Source organism: Solenopsis invicta, chromosome 14, assembly GCF_016802725.1.
Source record: "Solenopsis invicta isolate M01_SB chromosome 14, UNIL_Sinv_3.0, whole genome shotgun sequence".
In the NCBI taxonomy this organism is placed as follows: domain Eukaryota; kingdom Metazoa; phylum Arthropoda; class Insecta; order Hymenoptera; family Formicidae; genus Solenopsis; species Solenopsis invicta.
In genome coordinates, this window is record NC_052677.1 from 10,781,871 (window position 1) to 10,808,522 (window position 26,652).

General features: G+C 41.5%; 1 protein-coding gene across 8 annotated transcripts in view; it reads left to right on the forward strand.

The window, feature by feature from the left end:
* Positions 1-26,652, forward strand: part of LOC105208254 (NAD(+) hydrolase sarm1) — a 103,755-nt gene that overhangs the window by 76,432 nt on the left and 671 nt on the right. For 6 of the 8 annotated variants that reach the window (XM_011178066.3, XM_011178065.3, XM_011178061.3 and 3 more), the window contains 8 exons: positions 5,858-5,992; positions 8,404-8,657; positions 10,642-10,891; positions 11,674-11,841; positions 20,952-21,053; positions 22,795-24,813; positions 25,009-25,175; positions 25,482-25,703. In XM_011178066.3, the coding sequence (XP_011176368.1) occupies positions 5,858-5,992; positions 8,404-8,657; positions 10,642-10,891; positions 11,674-11,841; positions 20,952-21,053; positions 22,795-24,813; positions 25,009-25,175; positions 25,482-25,671 (3,285 nt within the window). In that variant the 3' untranslated portion in view covers positions 25,672-25,703. Of the gene's footprint in view, positions 1-2,866; positions 3,127-5,857; positions 5,993-8,403; positions 8,658-10,641; positions 10,892-11,673; positions 11,842-20,951; positions 21,054-22,794; positions 24,814-25,008; positions 25,176-25,481; positions 25,704-26,169; positions 26,207-26,652 lie in introns of those variants that run through there. The other 2 variants (XR_003269239.2, XM_011178067.3) reach the window with 2 other exon arrangements.

The window sequence follows — 26,652 nt, forward strand, 5'->3', positions numbered from 1 at the left end:
TCCGCTGGACTTTTTCGGAATTCTTGGTATATACGATCACTCATCGAGCACTGGCGATCGCTCGACAATTTTCGGCTAATGAGACGACTGATCTCTAGCAGGAGCGCGAGCAATATCACCGCAAAGCGGCCTGTTCTAAATTGTTATTGCTGCCGAGCACAGGAAAAAGCCACTCGCGAATGCTATTTATGGCTGCCGTAAATCAAACGGCGCCGAAGAGCGCGTGGCTGCCGCCGCCACAGCGCGACGCGACGAGGCGAGGGCGCGAAATATATCTACGTTCGCTGGCCCGTTCAGGGCACTCTGTCTCACACTCGCGCATTTATTCGTCGAGCCCGGCGAGAATCGTCGCGACCTGGAACTGCGAGAAGGGGGCCCTTGACATTCCGAGATCGGAATCGAAGCTCCGACTCTGATCTTCTCGATTCGAAATACAATTCCTAAGCCGGGCTCTGTATTGGGACAGATTTTTTTATCGTAATGTATTTACAAGATCATATTAGTAAAAAATATTAACGACAACGTTGAAAATTATATTTGTTAAAATTATATTACTACGTGTGGATGAGAAATTGAGAATGTTTCTGTAGAGAAAATATTCAAAGGAATACAGAGACGTGAATTTTATCGTTATATTATCGTGAAAATAGAAAATATTCATGAGACATTTTTAATTGAAAACATTAGCAAAATATTAATTTAATATAAAATATTGCTAAAAAACAGAATCCAAAAATGTCTCCTTTGTCACGAAATAAAAATTACGTTAAATTAAATAGAAAAATTAATTAAACTAATAAAATTGCAAATATTCGTGGAAACGTTGATAACAATTTTTTTTTAAATTAAATTTAAATGGAGTAAAGCATTAGTTGATTCGAAGTAAATGTTAATTTTATACAAGGCTATGCGAACGTCGTCGTCGTCGTCGGAGCGAAGTAGGGTCTCCAGCACGTACCGAGGACACCCGGTATACTTTCGCCGAAATTCCGCGACTGCGAGTTTCCTCACACATCTCGCCGGACTGCATTCCGCTCTTTGTGTCCCTCTTTTCTCGTAGACAGTTCCAAGCTTCTTTCCTTCGCAGTCGACGCTTCGCGATCGATGCTGATTTATGGTGCTTGAGCTAAGGCAGTTTCCGCAAGGATAGCCGGACTAAGTGGCTCCGGATGATTACTCGCGCGTCCCAGAGAGGTGGAGATAAGAAGAATTGCCTGTAGACTTCTTCAGCTTCGTAAAGAACTTCCATCGATTTTTTTTTTTTTTTTTTTTTTTTTTAAGTTTCGAAGTGTTTCTGAAATGCGAAAACGAAGAATCGGAGTATTTTGAATGACGCACAGCACAAAAGGTTCCATAAAGCGCTTGTGTTTGTATTTGATAACTCGGGGAACCTGGCCTGAATTCTTTCCGGTGCTTTATGCCCTGCTCCGAACTGTAGAGATAAGGTAGACCCGACGTTATAAATCAGTCAAGGGCTCACGTGTCACGTGCGTAAGCGCTACAGTCCGTGTAAAAAGTATCCAGCGACAGCAACTTTTATTTATCGTTTCAAGGTCCGAGAAACGAGAGTTGAGATAGTAATGTTAATCAATGAGAGCCGCGCAGCGCGGAAAGGTGAATGAAGCGGCAGGCTCCCTCGACGATTCTTCCAGATTGCTATCTCGTGAACGTTCTCGTGAGCGCTCGCTGCGGAGCACTTCGACAGATGCGCTTTTGAAGTGGACAGAGAGGAACGGGAGTGAGACGAGTAACTTCTTACGTAACCTCGCAGCGAGAGAGACGACGTTGACAAAAAGCGTCGTCTCCTTAGTGTCGTCGTTCAGAGAATCGAGTCTATTTATCGTTGTCCCACTTGCAGGCGCTGGGGTTACGCTCTTAATCGAGATCGAAAAATACATTATTTTTGCGGAACACGAGCTTCCCGGAATCGTGGCGTCGATCATCAGAGCGTTTCCTTAACCTTCTCTGTGTCACCATTTTTCGTGTCAATTTCTTCGAAAGCGCTTATAAAGCCCCATTGACCCGACCCCACTTCTCTCGTGTCAATCTCTAATCACTCATCTAGTCTCCAATTAATCTCTCAGCCTTGCGTACGACAAAAGAAACTAATCTACTTTCTCCGTATCTTTATTACAGCTATAATTTTATACATTCTTTTCATTAAGTTATCTCTTTCTCTCGCAGCGAGATTTTATCGCAATTTAGTCTGTTCAGCCTGGTTTCAGTGCACTGAGAGAAAAAATTGTAGTGGCGGCAACTATAAGAGGACAACGATACCAATTTAGTTAATAGAATTATAATTTATAGTTGAGCGAACTATATTATAATTACTGCAACTAAGTTAGTGATTAAGAGAACTAATAAAAAATAGTTGCAATATACTATCTAATACATTAAGTACAACTATTTTTTTATCAGTTCTCTTAATCACTAACTTAATTGCAGTAACTATAATATAGTTCGCTTAACTAATTATAATTCTATTAACTAAATTGGTATGGTTGTCCCCTTATAGTTGCCGCCACTACAATTTTTTCTCTACGTGTGTAATCAGCCAGTCTCGTCGCTCCTATCTAATCGAGATCCGCCAAATCCCAAATCCTTAGTTATTTCACCTCGAGCGTCTCGACGCGGACGACACGCGGGAAGACGCGGGGCGTCGACACGGCGGAACTCGCCATATGCTTCCATTTAAATCACCGTACTCCCGCGTCCCTTTAACTCGCCTCGGCGGTCACGTGCTCGCTCGGTTCGTAAGTTCGCGGCGGCGGCGTCACTCGCGTCACGTGACGCGGTTCCACGTGACCGAGCGTGTCGGCTATCGGTACGCGCGGTACCGTCCGTCGCTGCCTTCAGTGCGAGCGCGACCGGCGCGCGCGATGCCCGATTGTGGGGTTAGTGCCGTTGCTCCTCCCAGTGCCAAACGTCGTCGCCGGCACGCCGAAACGGTACTATCCGTCCGCGCGACCTCGGCTCTTCCGCGGCTCGCTCGTCGTAAACGCGGTGACGGCGCAGTCCGGTTGCTCGTCCTCGGGACCGTCGCCTCTCCTCGATCCTCGCCGTCGATCTCTCGCCGCCGCGAAGACGCGTGGGCTACGACGTGGCGATCGGCCTGGTGTCAGCTGGGTACGCACTTCTCTCTCTCTCTCTCTCTCTCTCTCTCTTTCTCTTTCTTTTTCCTTGTCTTTTGTAGAGTGTCATGCTTGCAGGAGGAGGAAGAGGAGAAAAGCGGAGCCTCGCTGGAAAAATCAAAGTTCCTTTACGCTCTGTCGAGCTCGAATCTCGACGCGAATGTTTCGAGGAGGACCCTCGATGTATCGATCCCACCATCCAATCCCGAAATTTTCCTTCCTACATTTCTAAGGTGGATTCTGAAGTAACCAGGCCGCGTGTCGCGCTATATCGCAGACAGCGGAGAAGCGATAGTAACTGTCCCCTCGCTTCTTCTCCTTCAACAGTATACCGCGGCGGTCGTCTTTGTCTCAGAACAGCGGAACGTTAATCGGCCGCTCACGTGCACGGAGATACGCGGTGGATATATTCCTCGGAGCGAATGCGCCAGCTTCCGGTTTCCATACGCTCAGGAAGTAAAACTCGCTCCACAAGCTTTTGTTTTTAAATTCACCAGCCGAACTTCCGGTTTGTTTCTAACATTTTCCTCAACTTGCCATTGTACCGCGTTAGTCTTATTAAATGTCATGAGATATTAAATATTTTCGAAGTTAGAACGACAAAGAGCTTTGAGATTCGATCTTCACGGTAGACTCGAGAGTTTCTAGTTACGACCGATTTTGGCCTGTTTGATTGGGAAGAATTACGGTCCTTGATTTAAGGATGTGCTAATCTGCTTCTGAAGCACTGTCTGTCCGGGACAAAATTTTTTATGTACAATTATATATCAAATATGTCCATACGTATTAAAATATATATAATTATATGTATATAATTATATACAATTATATATGGACGTATATTTTTATATCTAACTACATGTAGTTGTATGTAATTATATATTCATTTATATATGATTATATATATTTATATATCTATTTGTATATAATTACATATATTAATACATATGGACATATTTCATATATAATTATATATAAAAAATTTGTTCCCGGTGGTTTTTTAAGCTTGTGTGCGATTCCAAATCTTTCACACATCATAAATACTGCTTAGCAACCTTTTTCATTATTTCCAAACCTGAGAATATACGTGGCAAGATAATTCAAACGTAATATCATTTTGAAAGACATATACGTTTTATCCATTTTTTAATGATTTTTTTTCTTTTAGAAGAGAATATTTAAGAGGCCCTTTTTTGCGCAATAATTTTTATCGCGCGAAGAAAATTATTTTATTGTGCGAAAAGCCGGTTAAACCGGCTTGGTCGGTCTGTTTTTCCGAAAAAATGCGGATATTGCGTCTCGCGTGTCGCACGCGTATTGCACGCGACCGAGTTCTACGTGCCCACGCCTATGCAAATCCCGCGGAATTATCGAAAGAATGGACGGAATGCAACGTATCGCCCATCCACGCACGTCTCGCGATAGTTGCACTTGTGCCGATCGTACGGTTGTATTCATGCCGCGCGAAACGAGCTGGCTTCTGGAGTGCAGCGATCCTGGTGCGCGCTGTGCCGATGCATTTTGGCACACAATTCATCTCGCACTTGTATTAACAATCGAAGGAGCGCGTTCTTCGTGCAATACGTTATTCACTCTATTCGCACGCGGCAGCGTGAAGCGCCAGTCAGACGTAATTCAAAATTAAAAATCGACTTACTTGATGATAATTAAAAATAAGAATTTAATCGATCGTACGAGAGATATTCCGCGAGGACTATGTAACACTTGGATATTTGGCTGTTTGTTTCTAATCGTGGTGTACCGCAAAATTATCTGTGCATTGTGTAACTGCATACGAACGACGTAATAACAGCGCTTGACTCTTTCGTAGAAATGATCAAATTTAATAGAAACTAATTTCGAAGTCAAAATGCTTCTCATCTCGCTCCTTCCTTTAATCGCCTTGAATCTGTACGACGTGCAAAGGTACAGGCACTCGATAACCGGCCACAAGGAGAGGATCAGAAAGATATGATGTTTATTTAGGATCATTTTTAAGCGTCAGATCTACATTTGTTTGCGCAGCTCCACCATTGATTATCTTCCACGAAAGCCTCTCTCGCTTTAGCTTTTTCAGAATCGTTCCGAATCGTTACGTAATCGCATGCAGGCCGAACAATGGCGAAGTGCACAACTATCAGACGAGTTTTATCGAACGCTTATATCGACCTCGAGCGGCCTCGAGCATTCCCGATGGTATTTCCGTCAGCGAGCTTAGTATTCCACGCGTATTTACATAGAGACCGGGGAATCGGTCGCGGCGTTCTACGCGAGACTAGAAAGCTTGATCACCTTTTAGGAATCGGAACGTTCTTACCCGTGTGAGATCCGGGTTCGATCCGAGCGTGTTTCTCGATCGAGCTTTTTTTATTAACGGAACGCGCGCGTGGGCACGCTTTTGCATATTCCGTCCGTTTACACGTTAGTCTCGTACATATACTACACTTGTTAGGTCTCTCTCTCTCTTTCTCTTTCTCTTTCTAGTCGCGCCAAGCTCGAGCTGCCAATTATTTCCCAGGGCCTATTATTAGGCCCTTGCAGTCGGCGAATTCCTGCGCCGACTTAATTAGCGCGCAATTAAAACGTCCGCGCGCGCACGCGCGAGATCGTCGATACGCTCCCCGCTACAAATAAAATAAATGCATACGTACAATTTTGTTGTAACAAGTATCAGAGTAACTTAATTTCGTGTGCGATCTCTCAACGATAATACACGTTTGACGCAGATGTCGGAGTTCCCGGTGGAGGGAGGCGAGAACGGCGACATGCACACCGTCATGGAGAACTTCCAGAAGAAGAACAACCTGGTGAGAGCGCACCACGGCGCACATCATCCGCAGGTCACCACCACGTCGTCGCAGGTGATTATTTATTATCCCCGGCACGGGCCTTTCTTTCTTTGACTATCAAATATTTGCGCGTGCTTCCCCTCACTCCCCTCCCCCTCCCGGTGTTGCTGCGAGAGACGCTGTCGTGGTTCTCTGGAAGATAGAGAAGACACGTCACTTGTATTTCCGTCACTTTGTTATTTCCGCGGGAGGCGACGCGCGTCCTCTCTCGTTACGTATTCCGAGTATTTACTGTTAATTAACAAAGGTACGGGCTCTCCTCTTCGTGCGAAACGAATTTAAAATCCACCTGTGCAAATTCCGAGTAACTCAGTCGCAGAACCGATATATTCCTGCGAACCGAAAAAAGAAAAAGAAATGAGTGAGAGAAGAAGAGTTGTACTAAGGGACGATCGTAAACTTCGAATTGAATCTAACCGTGGAACTATCCTTGCACCTTCGCTCGTCGCTCCTATTATCGAATTAATTTGTCCACGATAAATTGATTGCGTTGACTTCGGAGAATTTTTTTTCTATACGCGCGCGATTGTAACTTTTCAGTTGAATCAAAGTCCGGAGATCCGTACTTGACGCACTTTCGCACACCTTGCGCCTTCGCGGACTTTCAGCAGAAACGAGTCGCGACAGTGCTGCAGTATGTATTTATTTGGCCTCGCCGCTTCGGGGAAAACACAATCGTCACCTTCCTCGCAGACACGTTTCTTCTAATTTGAGAAGTACGCGCGGAGATTACGCGGCCTTCAATTCATCTTTCTATCCCGTCCGCTCTCTGCGTCTCAGCTAGATGAAAGTGTCGCGGCGCCTCCGACGCCCACACCTGAGACGAAATTCTTGAAAGTGGTTACAGAAATTTGGAATTACTCATCTCGATAGTTCACTGTCATCGGGACGGCCTACTAAAAGCGCCTAAAATACATTTATTAATTACTATCACTTGGCTCGCTCGCGCATGCCAAACGATTGGCGACTGATTAACGACGCTTTCCATTCACGTTCCTACCGAATTTATTTCTCCAGTTTGTAGACTACCATATCTTAAAATTAGCTTCATTATTAATATTTAATTATTAATTTAAAAAATTAGATGGAAAATTATAATTAACACAAATTACACTTCTGGACACTTTATTAAACTTTCAAGATAATAACAGTTGATCGCAATGTTAACGGCACGGAGAACATAAAATATTTGCTATTGGCGTGTCTATCGAAATATCTGGAACCACGAAGATTAATTGCAACTGAACACCGACTTAAAAAAAATCACAACAAAGTGGATTACATTTTCGTGCCGGATCTTTTATGTTGCGTTAAAATTCAAATCGGATTCCAATCAGATTTGAAAGGTGGATTACGCATTTGGCGTTTAAGTGCGTCGTGTGCATATGAATTTTTATGTGCTGACGACGTGTGCTCATCTCGCGAGCAAAACCACTTGTCAGACCATCTCCGATCATCGAGCAATCAGAAGCGATCGCCCGAGCGATTGTGGGCATTTGCTACACGTAATGTCGCCGCCCACGTGCATATTTTTCTATACCGAAGATCAATTCCGCGCAATCTCGGTGAACCTTGGTACCGCGTTTCAAGGTCCCTACTCTCGTCGTTTCGAGAGAACGTTGCCTCTTTCTAAATTTACCGGGCCCTTTTCGTCCCCAGCCTCGACCGAATCATCTCGTACCTCGTAATGACTGCTGGCCCATCGCCAACAGTCATTGCTGCGGCGTTACTGCAGATGCTGCTTACGTTTTTCCCTTCGAGCCTTTTTACGCTCACTCTCTCGACGAACCGTTTGCTTGAACTGTACTTTCCATTTATACAAAGCGATCTCCATCTTTGATTTGTAAAATAAAAAGATTGGTTAGGTAAAAAGCTTGACGCGTTGGTCGCGACATCGCGAATAGAGTTTACGACGGAAGAACATTTATTATCAATAATAATTAGTTTAAAAAATGGAGAAATAGTTATGTTAAAATGAACAATCTGCGTGTGAAACGTTCGTTATATGAATTTCATTTTTATAACGGATTTTATCATATTACATCCGAATATTAGACTGATAAAAAATTTTATTTTTTCTATAATAGTTATATGATTTTTATTATAGTAATAAAAAATTGAACAAATTGTTTTGATTTTTTTTAATGAAAAAAGAAAAGGTACACGATACAGATGTAATAGATAAAAATAATGAGAGAGGGAGAAAGAATTAATTAATTATGGATGAGATTCTCTCTAGAAAAATTAGAAAGCAAAATATATAAACTTAATAAATAGATTGGCTATGCGACTAGTTCGGTATATCTAATAGAAAGACGGAAAGAGAAAGAGAGACAGAGTTAGAATTTGGGCGGGAGGTCCGAAACTAGTGAGTCATCTTACGTGTATTTTAAATAGAACGAAAATGACTTTTGACTCGGCAGATGCTGACGACAAATCAGAGCCAGCACCAGAGTAGTAGCAGCACTAGTACCAGTACCAGCAGTAGCAGCAGCAGCAGCAGCAGGGTGGCCAAGTCCTCGCAGAGGATTCTCACCTCGTCCTCGTCGAGTGAGATGAAGGCGAGCTCCATGAAGAGCGATCTGACGGAGCTTAAACGCGGCATTTCGGAAATGAAGAACATATCGACTAATTTTTCACAACGGCTGCGTAGCAGCGTGGAGAACCTCGTGGACAGGTTGGTTTATACCCAAGTAACTTAACTGTCTCTAAAGATAGATACTCTTGTAAGTCTCGAAAGAATCTTTAAAAGATAAACTTGATTTTTGAACTGCAGAAAGTTCTTTGGATTATCGATGAGTTCCGGATGACGAAATAGTGTTCAGTGCGAGAGGATTCAATGTTTTCGAAGGAATACTTAACGGGTTAAATGCAGCATGAGTGTTTCGCGAAAACGACGCGCCGCTTCTCGTGTTTTTCTTATAGAAATGATTGGTATTTTTAGAGTATCTTCGAGTTTGCCAGCGTAACGAACATCTAATGTCATCATTGCGATGTGTTCCTTGGCTGTTTTGACGCAGTTATATTTTAAAATTCTATTGCTTTAAAATTATGTTTTAAATTATGTTTTCTCTACTATCTATATCTGTTATTAATTTAAAAACGTATCTTTACCTTTGATAAATGACAGATCACCGTTTCGAAGCTTTTTAGTTTTTATCATATTTTGTTAGAATATAGAGTATCAAATAATTATTTAAAATGTTATATTTTAAAAGTGAAGTACTGTGGTAGAAGTTAATTAATGATTAGATTAATTAAGAATTTGTCTTGATTTAATTTTTAATCAATAGAAAAATTCGAAAGATTTAATAATTGTGGTAATAATTTTGAAAAATTAAATTGATTTTATTTTCTCGTGAAGATTTGAAGATTTCTCGGGGCGTTCGGTTACTTCTTCAACTTCTAGTTACTAAAAGCTCAGTGATTCATTTCGCGCGGTTTCTAAAAATTCGGACACAGGTTTAGACCTCGCAACTAAAGCTTTCACAACTGAAAGCTCTAAAGCGCGTCAACGGCGAATATTTGTGTACGCATAATTCGATTCGTATGCTATTTTCGCGGTGGTCAGATTATTTTTAACGCATTGCTCACGTGTCGTTTTACGTACTTTGGAACACAAGATAATATATATTGCGATTATATCACATCGCAAAGGTACACAAAGATCAATGTACGCAAATTTATTAATTTACGAGTCTACTTTACTAAAATTAGCATTAAACAACGTAACAATGATGCAAGGCTAACAAGGATACAGAAACAATTAGCGAGACTTAAATTATTTATATTGAAGAACCTCTTTGTTTAAGTTAATTCGATGAACGTTTTGACTCAATTTAAATTATCTTCAGCAACAATTTTAGCAAATTACATTGATGCTCATGACACGTTTCCGGTTGAACATTCTTTCGGTTTTATATTTCCAGAAAATTGTGTCATACGGTTAGTAAGTCGAGTGAAATAAATCGTCACCGTAAAACCCATTATTTCACAAAGCGATATTTAACATGATTCAATTAATTATATGAATTAATAAAATAATGCACGAATTAATTAAAGAGGATGATTCACTCAATGGGTCCAGGATAATTAACGTGCGATTATAATTTTATAAATAAAATTCTGTTAAGTTAAAAGTTACTATTTAACTTTTAACTTTTTAATTACTCAATCCTGCAAATGAGTTACGAAGAGTTTGTAATGCGACCTCCTTAAAGGCCTTTTTACAATAAGCTAGTCGATATCATAAGTCATAAGTCATAAAAGATGACCAATCACAGTGAAACGTGAAGAGAATATTCGATTGTAATTGATCAATTCTTATGACTTATGACATATGATAATCGACTAATAGCTTACTGTAGAAAGGCCTTAAAAGTTATTGATCAAGAGACGCGGTAGTCTCGCGCAGCGCATTATAGACTCTCGTAACTCATCTGCAAGGTTGAGTAATTAAAAAATTAAAAGTTAGGTAGAAAAATGATTCGTGTAAAAATATAAAATAATGGATTGTTTAAAAATGATTTAATAACGCAATGAAGGAATTTTATGAAAATTTTGTAAAAGTTCTTTGTAATTTTTTAAAAATCTAAGTAAAAACGTATCAGCAACTATACAAAAGCGCTGTAGCTGATGAATTCTTTTTCTGACTTTTATAGTGGACCGGAAGAGACCGATCTCACAGAACCATTGGTGACTTTTCCGGATCCGGACACGCCGCCACCCGTCAGCGACGCTGTCGTGTTGGCAGGCGGCTCTCCGTCCCAGTTGAGTTCCTTGAACTCGCTGAACAATCTTCATCACAGCATAAGTCCGCCGATAAACATACCGAACATTGCGAACTTACCTGCCGGTCAGGAAACTATGAAGTTCGAACAAAAGAAAATGACCAGCGCGTCGAAAACAAAGGTGAGCTTTTTCTTGTCTCAAATTCATATTTCCTGCATATTTTCACTACTTGCACGTAATAATTGCCAAAATTTTTTATTTACCATTAAAAATAATTATTAAATAATAGCCAACTATTGGTAAATAAAATTGTGCGCGCGAGAGGGCGGGAGGAATACGATTTTTACTCCTATACATAGAAACTGATAATTACGATACTCATATCGATAAGGAACATGTTTTTTTTTTTTTTTTAAAGGCGAGAGGCTTTGCTCAGATTCAAAAACATAGCTACAAAAACGATATCAAGAACCAAGATAAAATAAAATGAAGAATGAAACACAATTACGTGAAAGTAATAATTAAAACAAAATGTGTGATATTTGCCGGTACGCTGTGGTACTGAATTTCATAATATTGAAAACGGAGTGTCGGTTTCGCGCACGCTATCAGCACGTGGTCTCGTCGAGCTGTCCGCAAAATAACGCGTACCTAAAAATACGTATTCGATAAGAATTGTGCGATTGATTTAGCTCGGATTTGCTCGAGCGAGTCGCGACGTTTGATAGACACATTGCGAACACATCGACGATTAATGTTAGACGCGTAGAGCGAACGGCTGGCTATTGAGGTGCGGCTTCCTCCAGGTAGTCTAGGTCAAGGACTGCGAGTCCTATCCTTGGATATCGTGCGCGGAAAAGCCTCGAGACTTGGCATCCGTGCTTCAAGCCAATGTGTCGGCTTTCATTCTACTTTCGCATCTAACAATCCACTCATTTTGTTCTTTTTTTTTCTTTTGTTAGGTCGTCACGGATGGATTTAGCGCCGAGAAGGCTACGGCGAACAGTGCCGAGATGAAAGCTCTGCAAGCCGGCGACGTCTCGTACAAGGAGCAGAGCGCCGCGACGGCGGCGAGGGCGCGCGTCGAACTCGACGGCGTCTCGGCGGAGAAGAGCGTCGCTGCTGCGAGGGTGAGTGACATTTGTATTCGAATAAATAGAAAAGTACTCGATTAAACAAACCACGGAACGTCAGTCATCGTTGCCGCATCATCAAAAGAAATGTAAGCGTTTGTACGTACGAGATGTTAGAAATGAGTCAACGATTTTGCATAAATATAGAAATACGAATGAAAACTAAGATGAACTCTAGACGGGAGATAACGGACATGAGAGAAACGCAAAAAGTAAATATTACTTCGTTGCAAACGAATGTCAGAAATGTTCGCCGCTGATGAGAGCCGCAATTGCGGCTAAAGCTATATTGCTGTTCGTGCTTATTACTTCCGGCCCGGCGTGAATACGGACGCGATCGGTGTCACGCGCAACAATATTCCCTGCGCGGGGCTAGGCGCGCTCCCGATGCCTCCCGTGGTTCAAAGACCCGCGGCGTTCGTAAACAATGCGTTAGGTCGGCGTTAAAAACGGAGTTCGAATCAAAACGTGGGTGGACGAAGACTCGCTCTGCGAACGCTTCTGACCTTTCCCGTTTGGATAACGAGAGGACCCGTGAGGAAGACTCTGTAAGCGCGGTCGAATAATTTGGCACGGCGCTCGTCGCAGAGCGTGCGGAAACTCGCACGGGTAAAAGGCGCGATTGCGGGGGGTCGTTGACACGCACGCGCGTGCCCACGTTGCGTTTTCCACGACGGTATCCAGCAGGGGCCTTGTCGCGTCGTCGCGTGTTAAAATGGAAGCTGCGCGTTCCGCAACGCGAATAAAGTCGCTCGATTTATCCCCGCGGGGCTTCCAAAAGGACCGACACGAGCCTCCTACGATGGATGAAAGCGAAACTTATGGGAAACGCGTTCGCGCTGAAATCGTCGAGATCCGTCGAGATCTCGAGGCGTTTTCACGCATTTTCTCGCGTGACGAAAGTTATAAAATCGATAAATTGGATATGTGAAATTGGAAACTAAATTTAATTTTAATTCTATTTTATTTCAATGAATTTTAAATCAATCCGAATCGTTGTTGCATATCGCTGAAACGATTTCCGAAGTTGGAACTTGATAGAAATATTTTATTTAATATCTTTGTTAAGAGAAAGTTTAATTAGATACGATATTATTTTTGGTTGCGCTTGGTACTTAAGTGTGTAGATTTTTCTGAAAAAAAAAAGTAGAAGGACAAATTTAATAAAAAAAGAAGAATGTCGTATCGTCCAACAGGCAGTTGTATGTATTTGAACTTTATTTAAATACAGCCACAAACATCGACACCAGGCTCAAGTAAATCAAGTTGCACTCGAGCGCGACTCGAAGCGCATCTTTATGTCACCGAAATCGTATAATATTTTCGTAACGCGCGTCGAAGCTGCGACTTCTCATTCAATAACGACCGCAATCGCGGCCTTGAATATTGGCCAAGGTAATGATTTCACAAAAGAGACGCGAGAGGTACGAACGGACATCACGACAGGCGGACGCTTCGCGGATTGTCTCGTGTAATCGCGAGACGACGTGTCGTTCGACACGAGGAGCCGATTTGGCTTGCGTTCAGAAATTCGCACGAACGCTGCTGACTCAAGAGCCACGTAGTAGCCGACCTAGCTGAATTCGCCTAAATTTAGATGACGACACGCCGTCAGGCGTAAATAATCATCCAGCGAAAGCTCCTTCTACGCGCGATACGGGTCACCCGGTAGAATCGAGCTTCCACGATTAAGATTCGACGATTCATTCCACAGACCTGTTAAAATGGATGATTTTTGTTTCATGACGAATAAAAGATAAGTAATAAAAAAATTATGCTGGGAAAGTATTTGTGATTTGCAAGAAAATTATTATAGAAAATTAATCTGATATACAGTATATTATATTTAAAAGAATGAAATAATTCCATTTAAAATAATTGATTTTTGTTTTCGAAAAAAATTTAATTTTATCGTTATACGCATGCTATCTTTGGGCTATATAATTTTCGTCTGAACATAGTTTTGTTTTGATTCTGTAAAGATGAAAAGGATGCTCACGTTAGGTGAAATAGCTTATGTACATACATTCTAGATCAGATATGCAACTCAAATTTTAAATTCTAAACTATTGAAATGTCAATAATATTGAAATAAAATTCCTCTATAATAGAAATAGAACACTGAGAAAAAGACTGGTAATAACTACTAAATGTATAGTGAAATAGTATCAATTGAAAATATTTGGTCAATGTAACCAAAAATAATTTTGCTTTTCTAAATATTCAGTCCACTTATGCCAGATTTGGTAATACTTACTAAACATTTAGAAAAGTAAAATTATTTTTGGTCATATTGATAAAATATTTAATTGATATTATTTCACTATACATTTGGTAGCTGTAACCAGACTCTCTTCAGTGAATAAATCTTACACAGTTTTCAATTTATTATATAAAAAAAATTAGTAGCTTAAATGTTACATACATATTTCAAATTTTATTTCTACAGAGAAATATCAAAGTCCTTTTCTGAATTACATAATTACAAGCTTTGTGTCCCAACTTTGGTAGATGGTTAATCTTCTAAATACCGGGTTTTGCATTATTTCGTGAGGTTACGAGAAAAAGAATAATTAATCTTCCAAGCACACGAGCGCGCGTTTCTTTTCGCTGATGGCATCTTTGCGTGAATCGCGTAGGTAGATTCACAGGCGGCGGCAAAAAAAGCCCGACTGGCTCGGAGGGAAGATGAATCGTCGTCTTTCCTGGGACAAAAAGGTGCGTGCTCGATTCAAAAATCTCGAACGGTTGCGTGCTGCTTCGTTCGTGGGTGTGTCGACCATTATTTCTCCTTTTTTCTACGCGCCGCTCCGTCCTTGACCTCACGTGTCGGTCTTGCGACGCCTCCTGTGCCAGTACGCGATTTAGCACTCGGCGATTTGCAAGTTTATCACAAATATTTTCCCCGTCTGATTTAGAGTGAAATTACGCGAAATTTCGAGCAACGATCGCGTCCGCTAGGACGCGTCTCGTGAGGGCCTCGTGTTTCGGAGGCAATTTAATCGGGAGTTGCGTGTGATCACGTGCGCGTGCAATAAATTAAATTGGAGAACACCCAGTACGTACATGTCTGATAAAAACGTACAGCACGCCTCGTTACGCTTATCTCTGTACGATTCGCGGCTTGAAAGCTCTCCCGACAGATGCCGCCAGACTTAAGTAAAGAACAACCGTCTTCGTCTGTTGTCACATTGCTGTGAGTAAACAGGTATAAAATTCTACAAGTACTTTTTTGATAAAAACGTCTATATATTGATTGATTAATAACTGTAATTTATTTGTATCTTTCGAGTTTGTGCTTTTGGCAGTTTGCAAGATAATTTATTTATCGCGAACAATATATCACGAGAGAAAGAGAGAGAGAGGAAGATGATTAGAAATTCGAGTTTACATAAATATGTGTTGTTTTAACACTTGTATATTTATATTTCATTATACTATAATATGTTAGTAACTTGTTATATAAGATGTTGTTTGAAATTATGAGTCAGCTTGTATGAAGAGAGCGAGAACCGAGGATTTCCCACTTAGAGTGTACGCGAGTAATTCACAGAACTGCAATGTGACACTCGTAATATCTAATTTCGTGAAACTAACGAATAAACATTATTCGTTCAATATGTGATCTAGTCAAAGTTACTAGAAACTTTGTGTTATATTTGGAAGTATAAATGTATTTAAAGAAAATTCCATCGAAAAATGGAAGGAGAGAAAATAGTTTTTTTTTTTGAAAGTAATAAAGAAAATATTTTTTTTTTCCCAAAGACTCAAAGAATTGGAAACTACATTGAGAAAAAAAATTGTAGCGATGGCAACTGTAAGGGGACAACCATACGAGTTTTGTTAATAGAATTATAATATATAATTAAGTGAATTATATTATAGTTATTGCAACTAAGAGAACTAATACGATTATGATATATAGTTAATTGAACTATAAAATAGTTATTGCAACGAAAAGAATCAATAAAAAATAGTTGTAACAACTATGTAATATAGTATATTACAACTATTTTTTATTGGTTCTTTTAACCATCAACTTAATTGCAATAACTATAACATAGTTCACTTAACTATATATTATAGTTCTATTAACAAGATGGTTATTTTCTTATGGTTGCCACTCTCTAAAATCTTTGGAGTGGAATCCCGCTCTAAAAGTGTGAAAATCCTGCCAGTCTTGATAAAGAGTGGCAGGATTTTCACACTTTTAGAGTGGAATTCCACTCTTTTAGATGAAATTCCACTCTAAAAAATTTAGAGAGCACCACTATAATTTTTTCTCTCAGTGCATTCTTATCAAAGAAGTTCGAGGCTCGTCACTTCGTCTGACTTCTTTCCCACTTTCGCGAAGATATAACCCCCGTTTCCATGGCAAAACGGAGTGGGGCGAAGGGGGCGACAGGGTAGTTACTGGGTTGCCCGAGTGCGAAAGCAACCGGGTCGATAATCCACTGTTCCCGCAAAGGAACAGTTCGTACGCGACATTGCTCACCGCCAGTCGGTCGGTGGGTCGGTCGGTCAATTGCATATGTTGCATGGGACAGCAATTAGCGAGGCTGCTAACGCGGGGCCTCTTTCCGCGTCTGAGACCCCGCGACTACGCGACGCCACGTGATCATTCTCATCCTCGGATCCTAGGCAGTCGTATCGCCTCGCAAACGGTACGTCGGTCTCTTGGCTTTTAGAATCGAACGTTCTCGTCAGCCGCGACTCTTTCAGGTCGCGGACAGTTCCGCGCTATCATTGCCGATCGCGCCAAGTGCAAATCTCTCTTTCGCTTTGTAATTAATACGCGAGGAGTAACGAGATTTGTTATTACTCTCGCGCTAGGTTAGCTTCAAGCTAGTCACCCAACATAGAACTCTTCTCATGCTCTCTCTGTCTGAGGCGCGCGTCACAATAGCAGAACATTAAATTAAAATAGAGCCGTGCATCTTGTCGGCGACGACAGAGCTGTCGTTTGGTTCGCCGTTCATTCAGCGACGCGACATGAGATCATCGTTCAGATTTCGGTAACGGATCGGCAGACGTGCCAAAAGAGACGATCGCTAATGCTGTCGAGTGTCGCCGATACATCGGTAAACCGAAATAGTGCCAGCGTTCGCGGTAAGTTAAGTAACCAGCCGACCGCGACGACGATGAGGTCTCAAGGACGCGACATCGACGGCGATCACGCGATACGGGTTTTCCCGAAAAACAGAGACTATCAGCGGCGAGTCGAGACGATAAAAGTCGCGGTGATAAGAGACTGATAGTGATCCGATAAATTCCTTGATCGACCTTGGCGAGAACGGCCATAGAATTACGATGTGCGAGCCGCCGGTTTCTCTTTATTTGTGGAAATTTGGCCTGCCGTCGAGCTTGTGACGTTGATAACTTGAAGAGTAGCAGAGCGTCACGTATATAGAACAGTCGATTTGCTGCATGTGTATTCGTGGAAACCTCGACTTTGACCTCGTTACGATAAAGACGTGTAGAGCGGATCATCGAACGCTGATTATCAATGCAATGACAAGTCGAATATTGCAGCTCTTTAATGACTTGGGTCTTAGCGTATGAGAACGAGTGTGCCGTATTTTTAACTGGAACATGAAATGTAATAATAGAGGAAAGTCACGCACTTTATCCGTGCACTTACTAAAGTAACGAGCGGAGTAACGAGCTACAGAACTACCTAGAAGCACTTTGATCAATTATCATCGCGGAATTATAACGGAAGCGTAATTATATTAATTGAACGATTATCATTCTTGTTATGGAAACACGATCCACGCAGCGGTACAGCTGTTATTGCGGTTTATCCGTAATATCTCGAACGTATTTAATCGCGAGTCGCGCGTTCACGGCGGACGGTTCTTCGCGGAGAATGCGGGCGTGAGCGTTAAAATCACGAACGGGGCATCAAAATATCGCGTTCGGTGCCGCCCGTCCGTCCGCGAGTGCGAAACTCGCGAGAGCGATTCGCTCGCGAACTATTTCTAGGCTAGTCGAAAAATAGCAGCAAGGGTGGGACTATTAAAGAGCCACTGCACCGATTACGCGATTGACGTGCGGAAATGCATTTGTCTCTCTCTCTCTCTCTCCCTCTCTCTGGTTCATGCGTAACGAAATTAAACTCTCTCGTCGGGTAGTGAATCACACTTAAGTACAGTCCAGATTAGTTCGCGTCGCGCTGCCATCGCACTCGTGGCCACGGTGCTTTTTGCCGACTCGATCGGAAACGTTTTATTTACTTCCCGATTATTGCAGTTCAATAATCGTCGGGCGAATTTGGAATTTTAATCTCGCGCAGCGCGAATCGTATCGAATGCACGTGTGATTAATGTGAAATTAATTACGAAAAAAATGTAAATGTGTGAAAGTGATTTGCTTCGAGTTACCGTTTGAATTGAAAAGCAACTTCGTCGAGAATAATTAAACAGAATCGAAAATAATTTTACGAGCATTACTTTTACGTAGGAATTAATTAATCTAGTGTAATTAAATGGATTATAATTTGGCTCAGAATAATTGGAAACAATTTTGTTGAAATTGCCCGACGATCGATTTCTTCTGGAATTCTTTTTTTTTGTAAATCATGAATTACGCGAGGATATTTATCATGAGCGTCATGACGTGTCTGTTGATCGAGAAGACTAATTACTGCCATTAATTTCGTTTTTGCCATTAAAAGTGATGTGAATCTCGGATAAAATATGAGCGCACCGTGGCCGGTACACCGTGGAATGCTGCATCGGAAACGGTTCGAACAGTCGCGCGTGGTGAGTCTTGAAAAAGTTTCGATTCGCACATCTCTTGTCTTTGTGTTCGATAAATTGTCAAATTTTAATAAGCCGGTAGTTTCGTCAAACAATTCTGTAAAACCGAATATTTTAGGAAGAACGTATGGAACGTGCTCGCGCAATTGACATAATACACTTTTGAAAAGATCCGACGAATCACTCTCGGAACGTCGTTTAAAATAGAGTTTGTTCGCGTCATTCGCGTTTTTTATTTTTTTTTATTTTTTTTTTCCAAAATCCTGCACGCGACCGAACTAAAAATAAAGCAAAGCTGACCTTGCGCGATTAAACGTTCGTTATTCGTAAATGATCGAAAAAATTTGTTTGAACATTTCGCGGCGTGAATGTGCCACGAAAGATCAAAGATGAAGAAGATACACGCAGATTAAGAATTATTTAACTGGAACGAAGGTAAAGAAGATAGTGAGGAACAGCATAAAAAAAAAAAAAAAAAAAACTTATAAAAAGCTAATCTTACTGCTCGATTTAAGAAAATAAATCAGGCACCTAGAAGCTGTAATGAAATTCACCTCGAGGACATTTTTGATATAAAATATATTCAAATTTAGTGTGACATAAGGATTGCAACTGTAATTAATTATTCTATTGGTTCTATATTATGCGATCGCGTCGACTCCACCGAAACGACTTTCGCGACGAGACGGCTGTCTTCCTTGCCCGTTAATATATCCATTCGCGGCATTGTCATAGACGTCATGAATTACAAAGCACGGTTGGCAGACAGTAAGATCACAGTAGCAGCAAACTCGATCTTATTGCGTCGCGTAACAGGCGGCTGTGACGACAGGCTCGAATTATATTTAGAGAAATACGTCGGGAGAATCTGACGTGGCACAGAAAGAGAGAGAGAAAGAGAGAGAGAGAGAGAGAGAGAGAGAGAGAGAGAGAGAGAGAGAGAGAGAGAGGAGAGAAATGGTCGATGACGAGGAGACAAAACGCAACGAGGGATCGACGAGTCTTCCACAATGCCAATCATTGTATCGCGAAGTCTCGAAGGGGAAAGTGCCGTTGTGTTTTCCGATGCTTGGAGAGGAGTAGTGATAGTGATAAAAGAGAAACGAGACATCGATGTATAATACATGTCGGGTATTGAATACTATTTATTTAGTGTAATTGGACTCTCGACGTCTAGCTATATATTAGAATATCGAATTTTCGCGATTAAGCGTTATAATTATTCAGTTCAAAGTACTCCCGGCTCTTCTCTCTCCGCAACGACAAGAGGTACTCTCTTTAATTAATTACGACAGATCGAAGAATGATTGTAACGTTACGATAATCTTTTTAACGATTAAATACTTCGATATATCATTTTCTAAAATAACTTTGACATAATCGTCTTACGTGCGTATTCGTTTTTCGTGCTATTAATTTAATTTCTAAGAAATTTATTGCGTCAGTTAAACAGTAAAAAAAAATCGAAGTAGTAAAATATTAAATATTTAGAACGATCTTCGCGATAGGATTGTATTAGATGCGTCCTTTTTTTTCACACGAAGTATTTATACACGTGCGTTGTAAATAAATCTTTGCGCGCGTAATATTCCTGCGACCGCTCGTCTCTTCGCGCTATTCGATCAGGATGAATGACTGGTTGGATGAAAGATTAGAATGACATGAAGTGCGTATCTCATTACGCGTTGCTACTCGCAAAGTGCGTGTTGTGGCGGCCCGTCGAAACGCCGAAAAAAATCGCAGCATCCCTAGTACAGTGCAACAGTTGTACTCTCTCGGTACGAGATGCTATCGTCTATCTGCCACTGCCAATTAGCGGATGCGCCATAAGTGGACCTTCGATAATATGCGTTAATTCTCTGCAACGCGCGACGGCATGTTACACATGCGTGTTACGGAGCTACCGACTGCCTATTTTTATCATAGCTTGTATCACCGAACTTAAAGACTTTTTTTTTCGTAGAAAAATAAAATTTAAGTGAAATCAAATCAGCAAGAGTTAAGATAAAATTTTTCGCGGATTTTAATTGCAAAGCGAATGTTTCTCTTAAATCATCAGTAAACGTAAAATTGTTCCAAACATGGAGTTTTTTTTACGTGATAATACGATAAAGATATATGTTTAATTAAAAATGTCACAATATAATAAGTAAAATTATTATAATTTTAATTTATAAATTATTTTCTGGAAGAGCAATTTAATACAATTTGATGTATTAAATTTTTTATAATTAGGATTAAAAAAAAAATAGAGAGAGAGAGAGAGAGAGAGAGAGAGAGAGAGAGAGAGAATTTGTGATTGCGATTACATAAGAAAAATATGAAATGTGTGCTTTTCTTTTCCAGGAGCAGAGAAGCTTGAAGGCTGGTGATCTCTCGCATCAGGAGAGTAACAACATGGCAGCATCCACGATGAAACTTCAGAGCGACTCTTTTACCTCCGAAAAAGTAAGTGAACACATTTATTTTCTCATTAACTTTCTGGCGTGGAGAGCATGGAGAAACTACTCTTTTCGATCGATCGAACATCTCGACGCGGCGGTGGTGTATTGTTTTGCGGAAAAACAACGCGAGGCGCAATTTTCTCGGATTGCATTCGCGCTTCTGGCGATCCACCAAGGAACGCGCGTTAAAACGTCCGCATACCGACAGCCCAAATCGTAAATCGCCATTCTTAATGGCGTTGAAGCACCGCGATCGGTGACTGCGCCGCGTTTTGGCACGTGAGGTCGCGTCGCCGACGTTTCTGCATCCGCGATGCAACGAGCGGTGATTTAAACACCGACGAGTTCGCGATAGGACTTCAGTCGAAAAGTGGACTCGCGCGATTCGAGAGGCCCGTGAGAGGTGTAAAGTGTCACAGTCGTATTCGCAATCGTGCAGGATGATGCTAAGGAAGTGCAGCCTCGACTCGCGAATGGTAAAAATAAAATATAAAATTCACAGAATTAAAGAAAGCCAGTAACATCTCAGATTTTTTCAATATTTATGTTTGAGCGTATCAGTGCAAATATACACGTAAAATTTATATATTAATTCTTAATTAATAATCATTATATGCAGATGTTACGTAATTTTAGATTGTGGGTAAGAAAAATTTATTAATTGCGTTGTGGAAGTATCCACTTAACTGTAACAGATTCTCTCGTCGCTTTAAAGTTTACTTTCCGCTAATTTTTTTACTTCATTTTCCTAATTTGTAAATATTCTCTTATATTTTTAAACAAGGATTATACTCACTTTTATTATATAGATGATAGCACCATTCAGTGAGATTAATAAATTTATCAAGGAAAAATTAAGGGCCTTATAACGAGCTAATCATTCTCTATTATCAATAATTTTCTATTCTATTAATAATTATTAAAACAATTAGTAACCGGGAATTAGACTAGTGAGAGTCTCAGCGCGGATAAAAATGCGCAATCGTATTGATATTATACAACAGTAATGAAAATGAATGAGTCACGAAAATATAGTCTTAATCAAGATAATTATTCGCTATCTAAAACAAAACATACGATAGTTATACAGATAAGTGTCATTTCCTGCGACACTGCCACAGGTAAAGATGCCACTACGGATTTGGCAAAACGTTGGTGACTCGACTGTTCCCCGTTTTTGGTAACTGATGACGGCTAGAATTTTTCGTATTTTCGATACGCTGAAGATGACTCCAAAGCGAGTCGAAACGTTCGTTTATTTATAATTCGAAGATGAATAAATAATTTGTATAATATTAATACGATATTGCGCATTTTTACCCGCTTTTAGGCTGATTCTCATTAGCCTAATTCCCGATTACTAATTGTTTTAAATTTCGAGAACAAATTTTAATCATTTTTTAAAAAATTATTAATAATTTTTTCTATTATTATTATTATTAATAAACTTATCCCTGATGCTCGTCGAACCTGACGATACTAAGAAATTTTAGTAATGCTTCCGATAACATTCTCCACTTTTCATCGCTGCTTTGCACTAAATACCACACTAACATCATTCAGAAGAACATCCGAAGCACACCTGAAGTATACCTCTTCCTTTTATCGACGAATAGTAGTCTTAACGCTTATTAAACTCGACAATATCCTCGACTTCGTTCCTCAAGACCTCTTCGTCGACATTCTTGACAATCTTTCTCAAGATTTCGAAAATAATCGACGGACATTGTTCTCGTTCTTTGTAGAAAGCGATGGCAGCGCAACAGCAACGACAGACCGTCACTTCGACCGGCATCTTCAACCACGAGAAGCACATGGCGTCGAGCTCGCAGTCGAGCATCACGATCGCGTCCAAGTCGGGCGTGAGCTCGTCCAAGTCGATGATCACCGCGGCGAGCGCAGTTAATCAGCTGATGAACGGCATGCGGCCGCCAACGGCCGAGGACGAGCTGTTGTCCTTACCGTTGGACGACTTGGATCTGCTGTGCTCCAAATCGAATCCGCAGGACGTGGACTGCGCGATCGCCAAATACAGCAGCCTACTCGACAGCTTCGTGGAGCGGCTGAAGGCGAGCGCCGACAAGAGCAGCGGCACTGGTAGCAAAGCGCCGCAGCTGTTGAACAGGGTGAATGAGATTATCCGGAAGGCTTGGGCCGTGCCTACGCACGGCCACGAGCTGGGTTACACCCTGTGCAACACCCTGAGAACGCGCGGCGGCCTCGACCTCCTCATGTCGAACTGCGTGGCGAACGATCAGGAGCTTCAATTCTCATCGGCCCGATTGCTGGAGCAATGCCTGACCACCGAGAACCGCGCCCACGTGGTGGAGAACGGCCTGGAGAAGGTCGTGAACGTAGCGTGCGTATGCACGAAGAACGCCAACTCGGTGGATCACGCGCGCGTCGGCACCGGGATACTCGAGCACCTGTTCAAACACAGCGAGGGCACCTGCAGCGACGTGATCAGGCTGGGCGGCCTGGACGCGGTGCTGTTCGAGTGCCGGAAAAACGATGTGGAGACCTTGCGCCATTGCGCGGGCGCGCTGGCGAATTTGTCACTTTACGGTGGGGCCGAGAATCAGGAGGCGATGATCAAGCGCAAAGTGCCGATGTGGTTGTTCCCACTTGCCTTCCACAACGACGACAACATCAAGTACTACGCGTGCCTGGCGATCGCCGTGCTGGTCGCCAATAAGGAGATCGAGGCGGCCGTCCTCAAGTCCGGCACCCTCGACCTCGTCGAGCCTTTTGTCACGTCGCACAATCCCTACGAATTCGCCAAATCGAACCTAGCGCATGCACACGGCCAGAGTAAGAACTGGCTGGAAAGGCTCGTGCCGGTCTTGAGCTCGAAGCGGGAGGAGGCTCGCAATCTGGCGGCCTTCCACTTCTGCATGGAGGCAGGCATCAAGAAGCAACAGGGCAACACCGATATCTTCCGGACGATCGGCGCGATCGAACCGTTGAAGAAAGTAGCCAGTTGTCCGAACGCGATCGCGTCCAAATACGCTGCGCAAGCTTTAAGATTGATCGGCGAGGAAATTCCACATAAGCTCAGCCAACAAGTGCCCCTATGGTCCACCGAAGACGTCCGAGAATGGGTGAAGCAGATCGGCTTCGCCGACGTAGCCCCGAACTTTGTGGAGAGTCGAGTGGATGGCGACCTGCTGCTGCAGCTGACCGAGGAGAATCTGCGCGAGGACATCGGCCTGACCAACGGTATCATGCGCCGCAGATTCGCCCGCGAGCTGCAGAACTTGAAGAAGATGGCCGATTACAGCAGCCGCGACACCGGTAACTTGAATAGCTTCCTGCAATCTATCGGCCAAGAGTTCTCCATTTACACTTACGGCATGCTGAACGCCGGCGTGGACAAGGATTCGATACGCAATCTCTCAGAGGATCAGTTGCTGACCGAGTGCAGCATCACCAACAGTATCCATCGGCTCAGGATACTCGACGCCATAAAGAATATGCAGCACAATCAGTTCAGCTCGTGCGAGTACGAGTCGCCCGACAAGTCCCTCGACGTCTTCGTCAGTTACCGCAGGTCAAACGGCTCGCAACTGGCGAGTCTGTTGAAGGTACATCTGCAGTTGCGCGGCTTCTCGGTGTTCATCGACGTCGAGAGACTCGAGGCTGGCAAGTTCGATAACAACCTGTTGCAGAGCATCAGGCAAGCCAAACACTTTCTGCTTGTGCTCACGCCACAGGCTCTGGAGAGGTGTATACAGGACAGCGAGTGCAAGGACTGGGTACACAGGGTGAGTCTCTGCTTTATCTTGTTTTTCTTACTGTTGTAGAAAATTATAAGCACACATATAAGCGCAAAATGAAGAACGTATTTTATGATCTATTTAATATATTTTTCAAAAAATTTGAAATCAAGAAAGCAATACGTTGGAAAAATATTTTTTATTCTAGCGATGTCTCAATTCGCGCTTTCGATTATTTTATAGGAGATTGTTGCCGCGCTGCAATCGCAATGCAACATTATTCCAATTATCGACAATTTTCAATGGCCGGAACCTGAGGAACTTCCCGAAGATATGCGAGCGGTGTGCCATTTCAACGGTGTCCGCTGGATTCACGACTATCAGGACGCTTGCGTAGACAAATTAGAAAGGTGAAGCAACTAGTTTCTCTTTTAAACTTTATTTCTGCAGTTTTTATCACACGAACAAAATGGGCAAAACTAGAGAGGCAATTTTATTTTTTCTTTTTGAGATTTTAATTTTATTTTAAGTAACAGTAATAAACACAATAATTAATTAAATCTCTTATACAATAGAAAGCGATTATTAAAAATTATTTCATCGATTAATTATTTTGATAATAATAAAACACAAATATATTTTTCTCTAAAAAAAAAGGATAATACAGACAATTGGTAAAATAACTTTTTGATGTGTGCTTTTTATAAACTATGCAGGTTTATGCGAGGCGAGATACCTATGAGATCTGATTTATCCGGCGGAATTCCGCGCAGCATGGCTCCCAAGGACGTGACCCAGCCGAGCACACCCGGTAACACGAATATACGACAGCCGCCTAATTATCAGCGAATGCACAGCAACGAAAGCAGGGGCAGCGACAAGGATTCCACGGGCGGACGAGACTGACTAGATGGCCCGCCCACAGCCATATCGAGCAGGTAGTTATCCCTGATAATTTAGTATATAACCCTAACATTCGGTTGATGAGCGAATCGATTCGTCAATGTCCAAAAGAAAAATCTAAAATTTGCAGAATCCATTAACACCCCGGTACCAAAAATCAAATCTCGACTTTGATATTGATGACCTGATATTAAATCAATTATTGCGAATAATTTAAAGCGGAGAAAGAAGAAAGTTAATAAAGAAGAAAGTTTAATAATAAGTAACAAACTGGATTAATTGTTATGGGCCAAAATCTTTTGATAATTCAGACTTCTTAAAAGTACCTAAAAGAGATCCAAGCAACGATCTCAGGTAGTAATAAGATAATAATAAGAGTCTTTAAAAATTTGAATTATTAAAAGTAAGTCGATTTATTACACTGGCCGCTGACGAATCGATTTATGATGCGACTTTGAAGTGAGCTCTACTAACTCAACGCTAATTTCTGTTTTTACGCAGCCAAGATTGCGAATCGCTCTATGACAATCACGACTAGGTCAGTCAGCGATACAAATTCTTTATCAATGTTTAAATGGTGTCGATCTATCACTATTTCGCTTTTGCCAAACCCCTGTGTTAAATTAATCCCTGATATTGTTGATAACATTGCACTTTCAGTTCCACATGTGTAGATATTATATATATGTGCTTCTGTTGTAGTGTAGAAGGTTCAAATAGATTTTTGTTTATCTTGGTGGCGGAAATTTTTATTGCAGTCTATGTGTAGAATAAATCATTCTTTAATTAAATTTCCTGGCTAATAGATGATAAATTAACAAAAATTACTGATGAAAAAAAATTTGACTTTTTTTCTTTTTAATATATCTTTTAATAACAATTTGTGATGTTAGAATTGATATTTTTATCAATTTTCTTTCCCGGAAATATATTCGTAAAAATGTACAATAACTTAAACTTTCCACACATAGATATTAATATTTA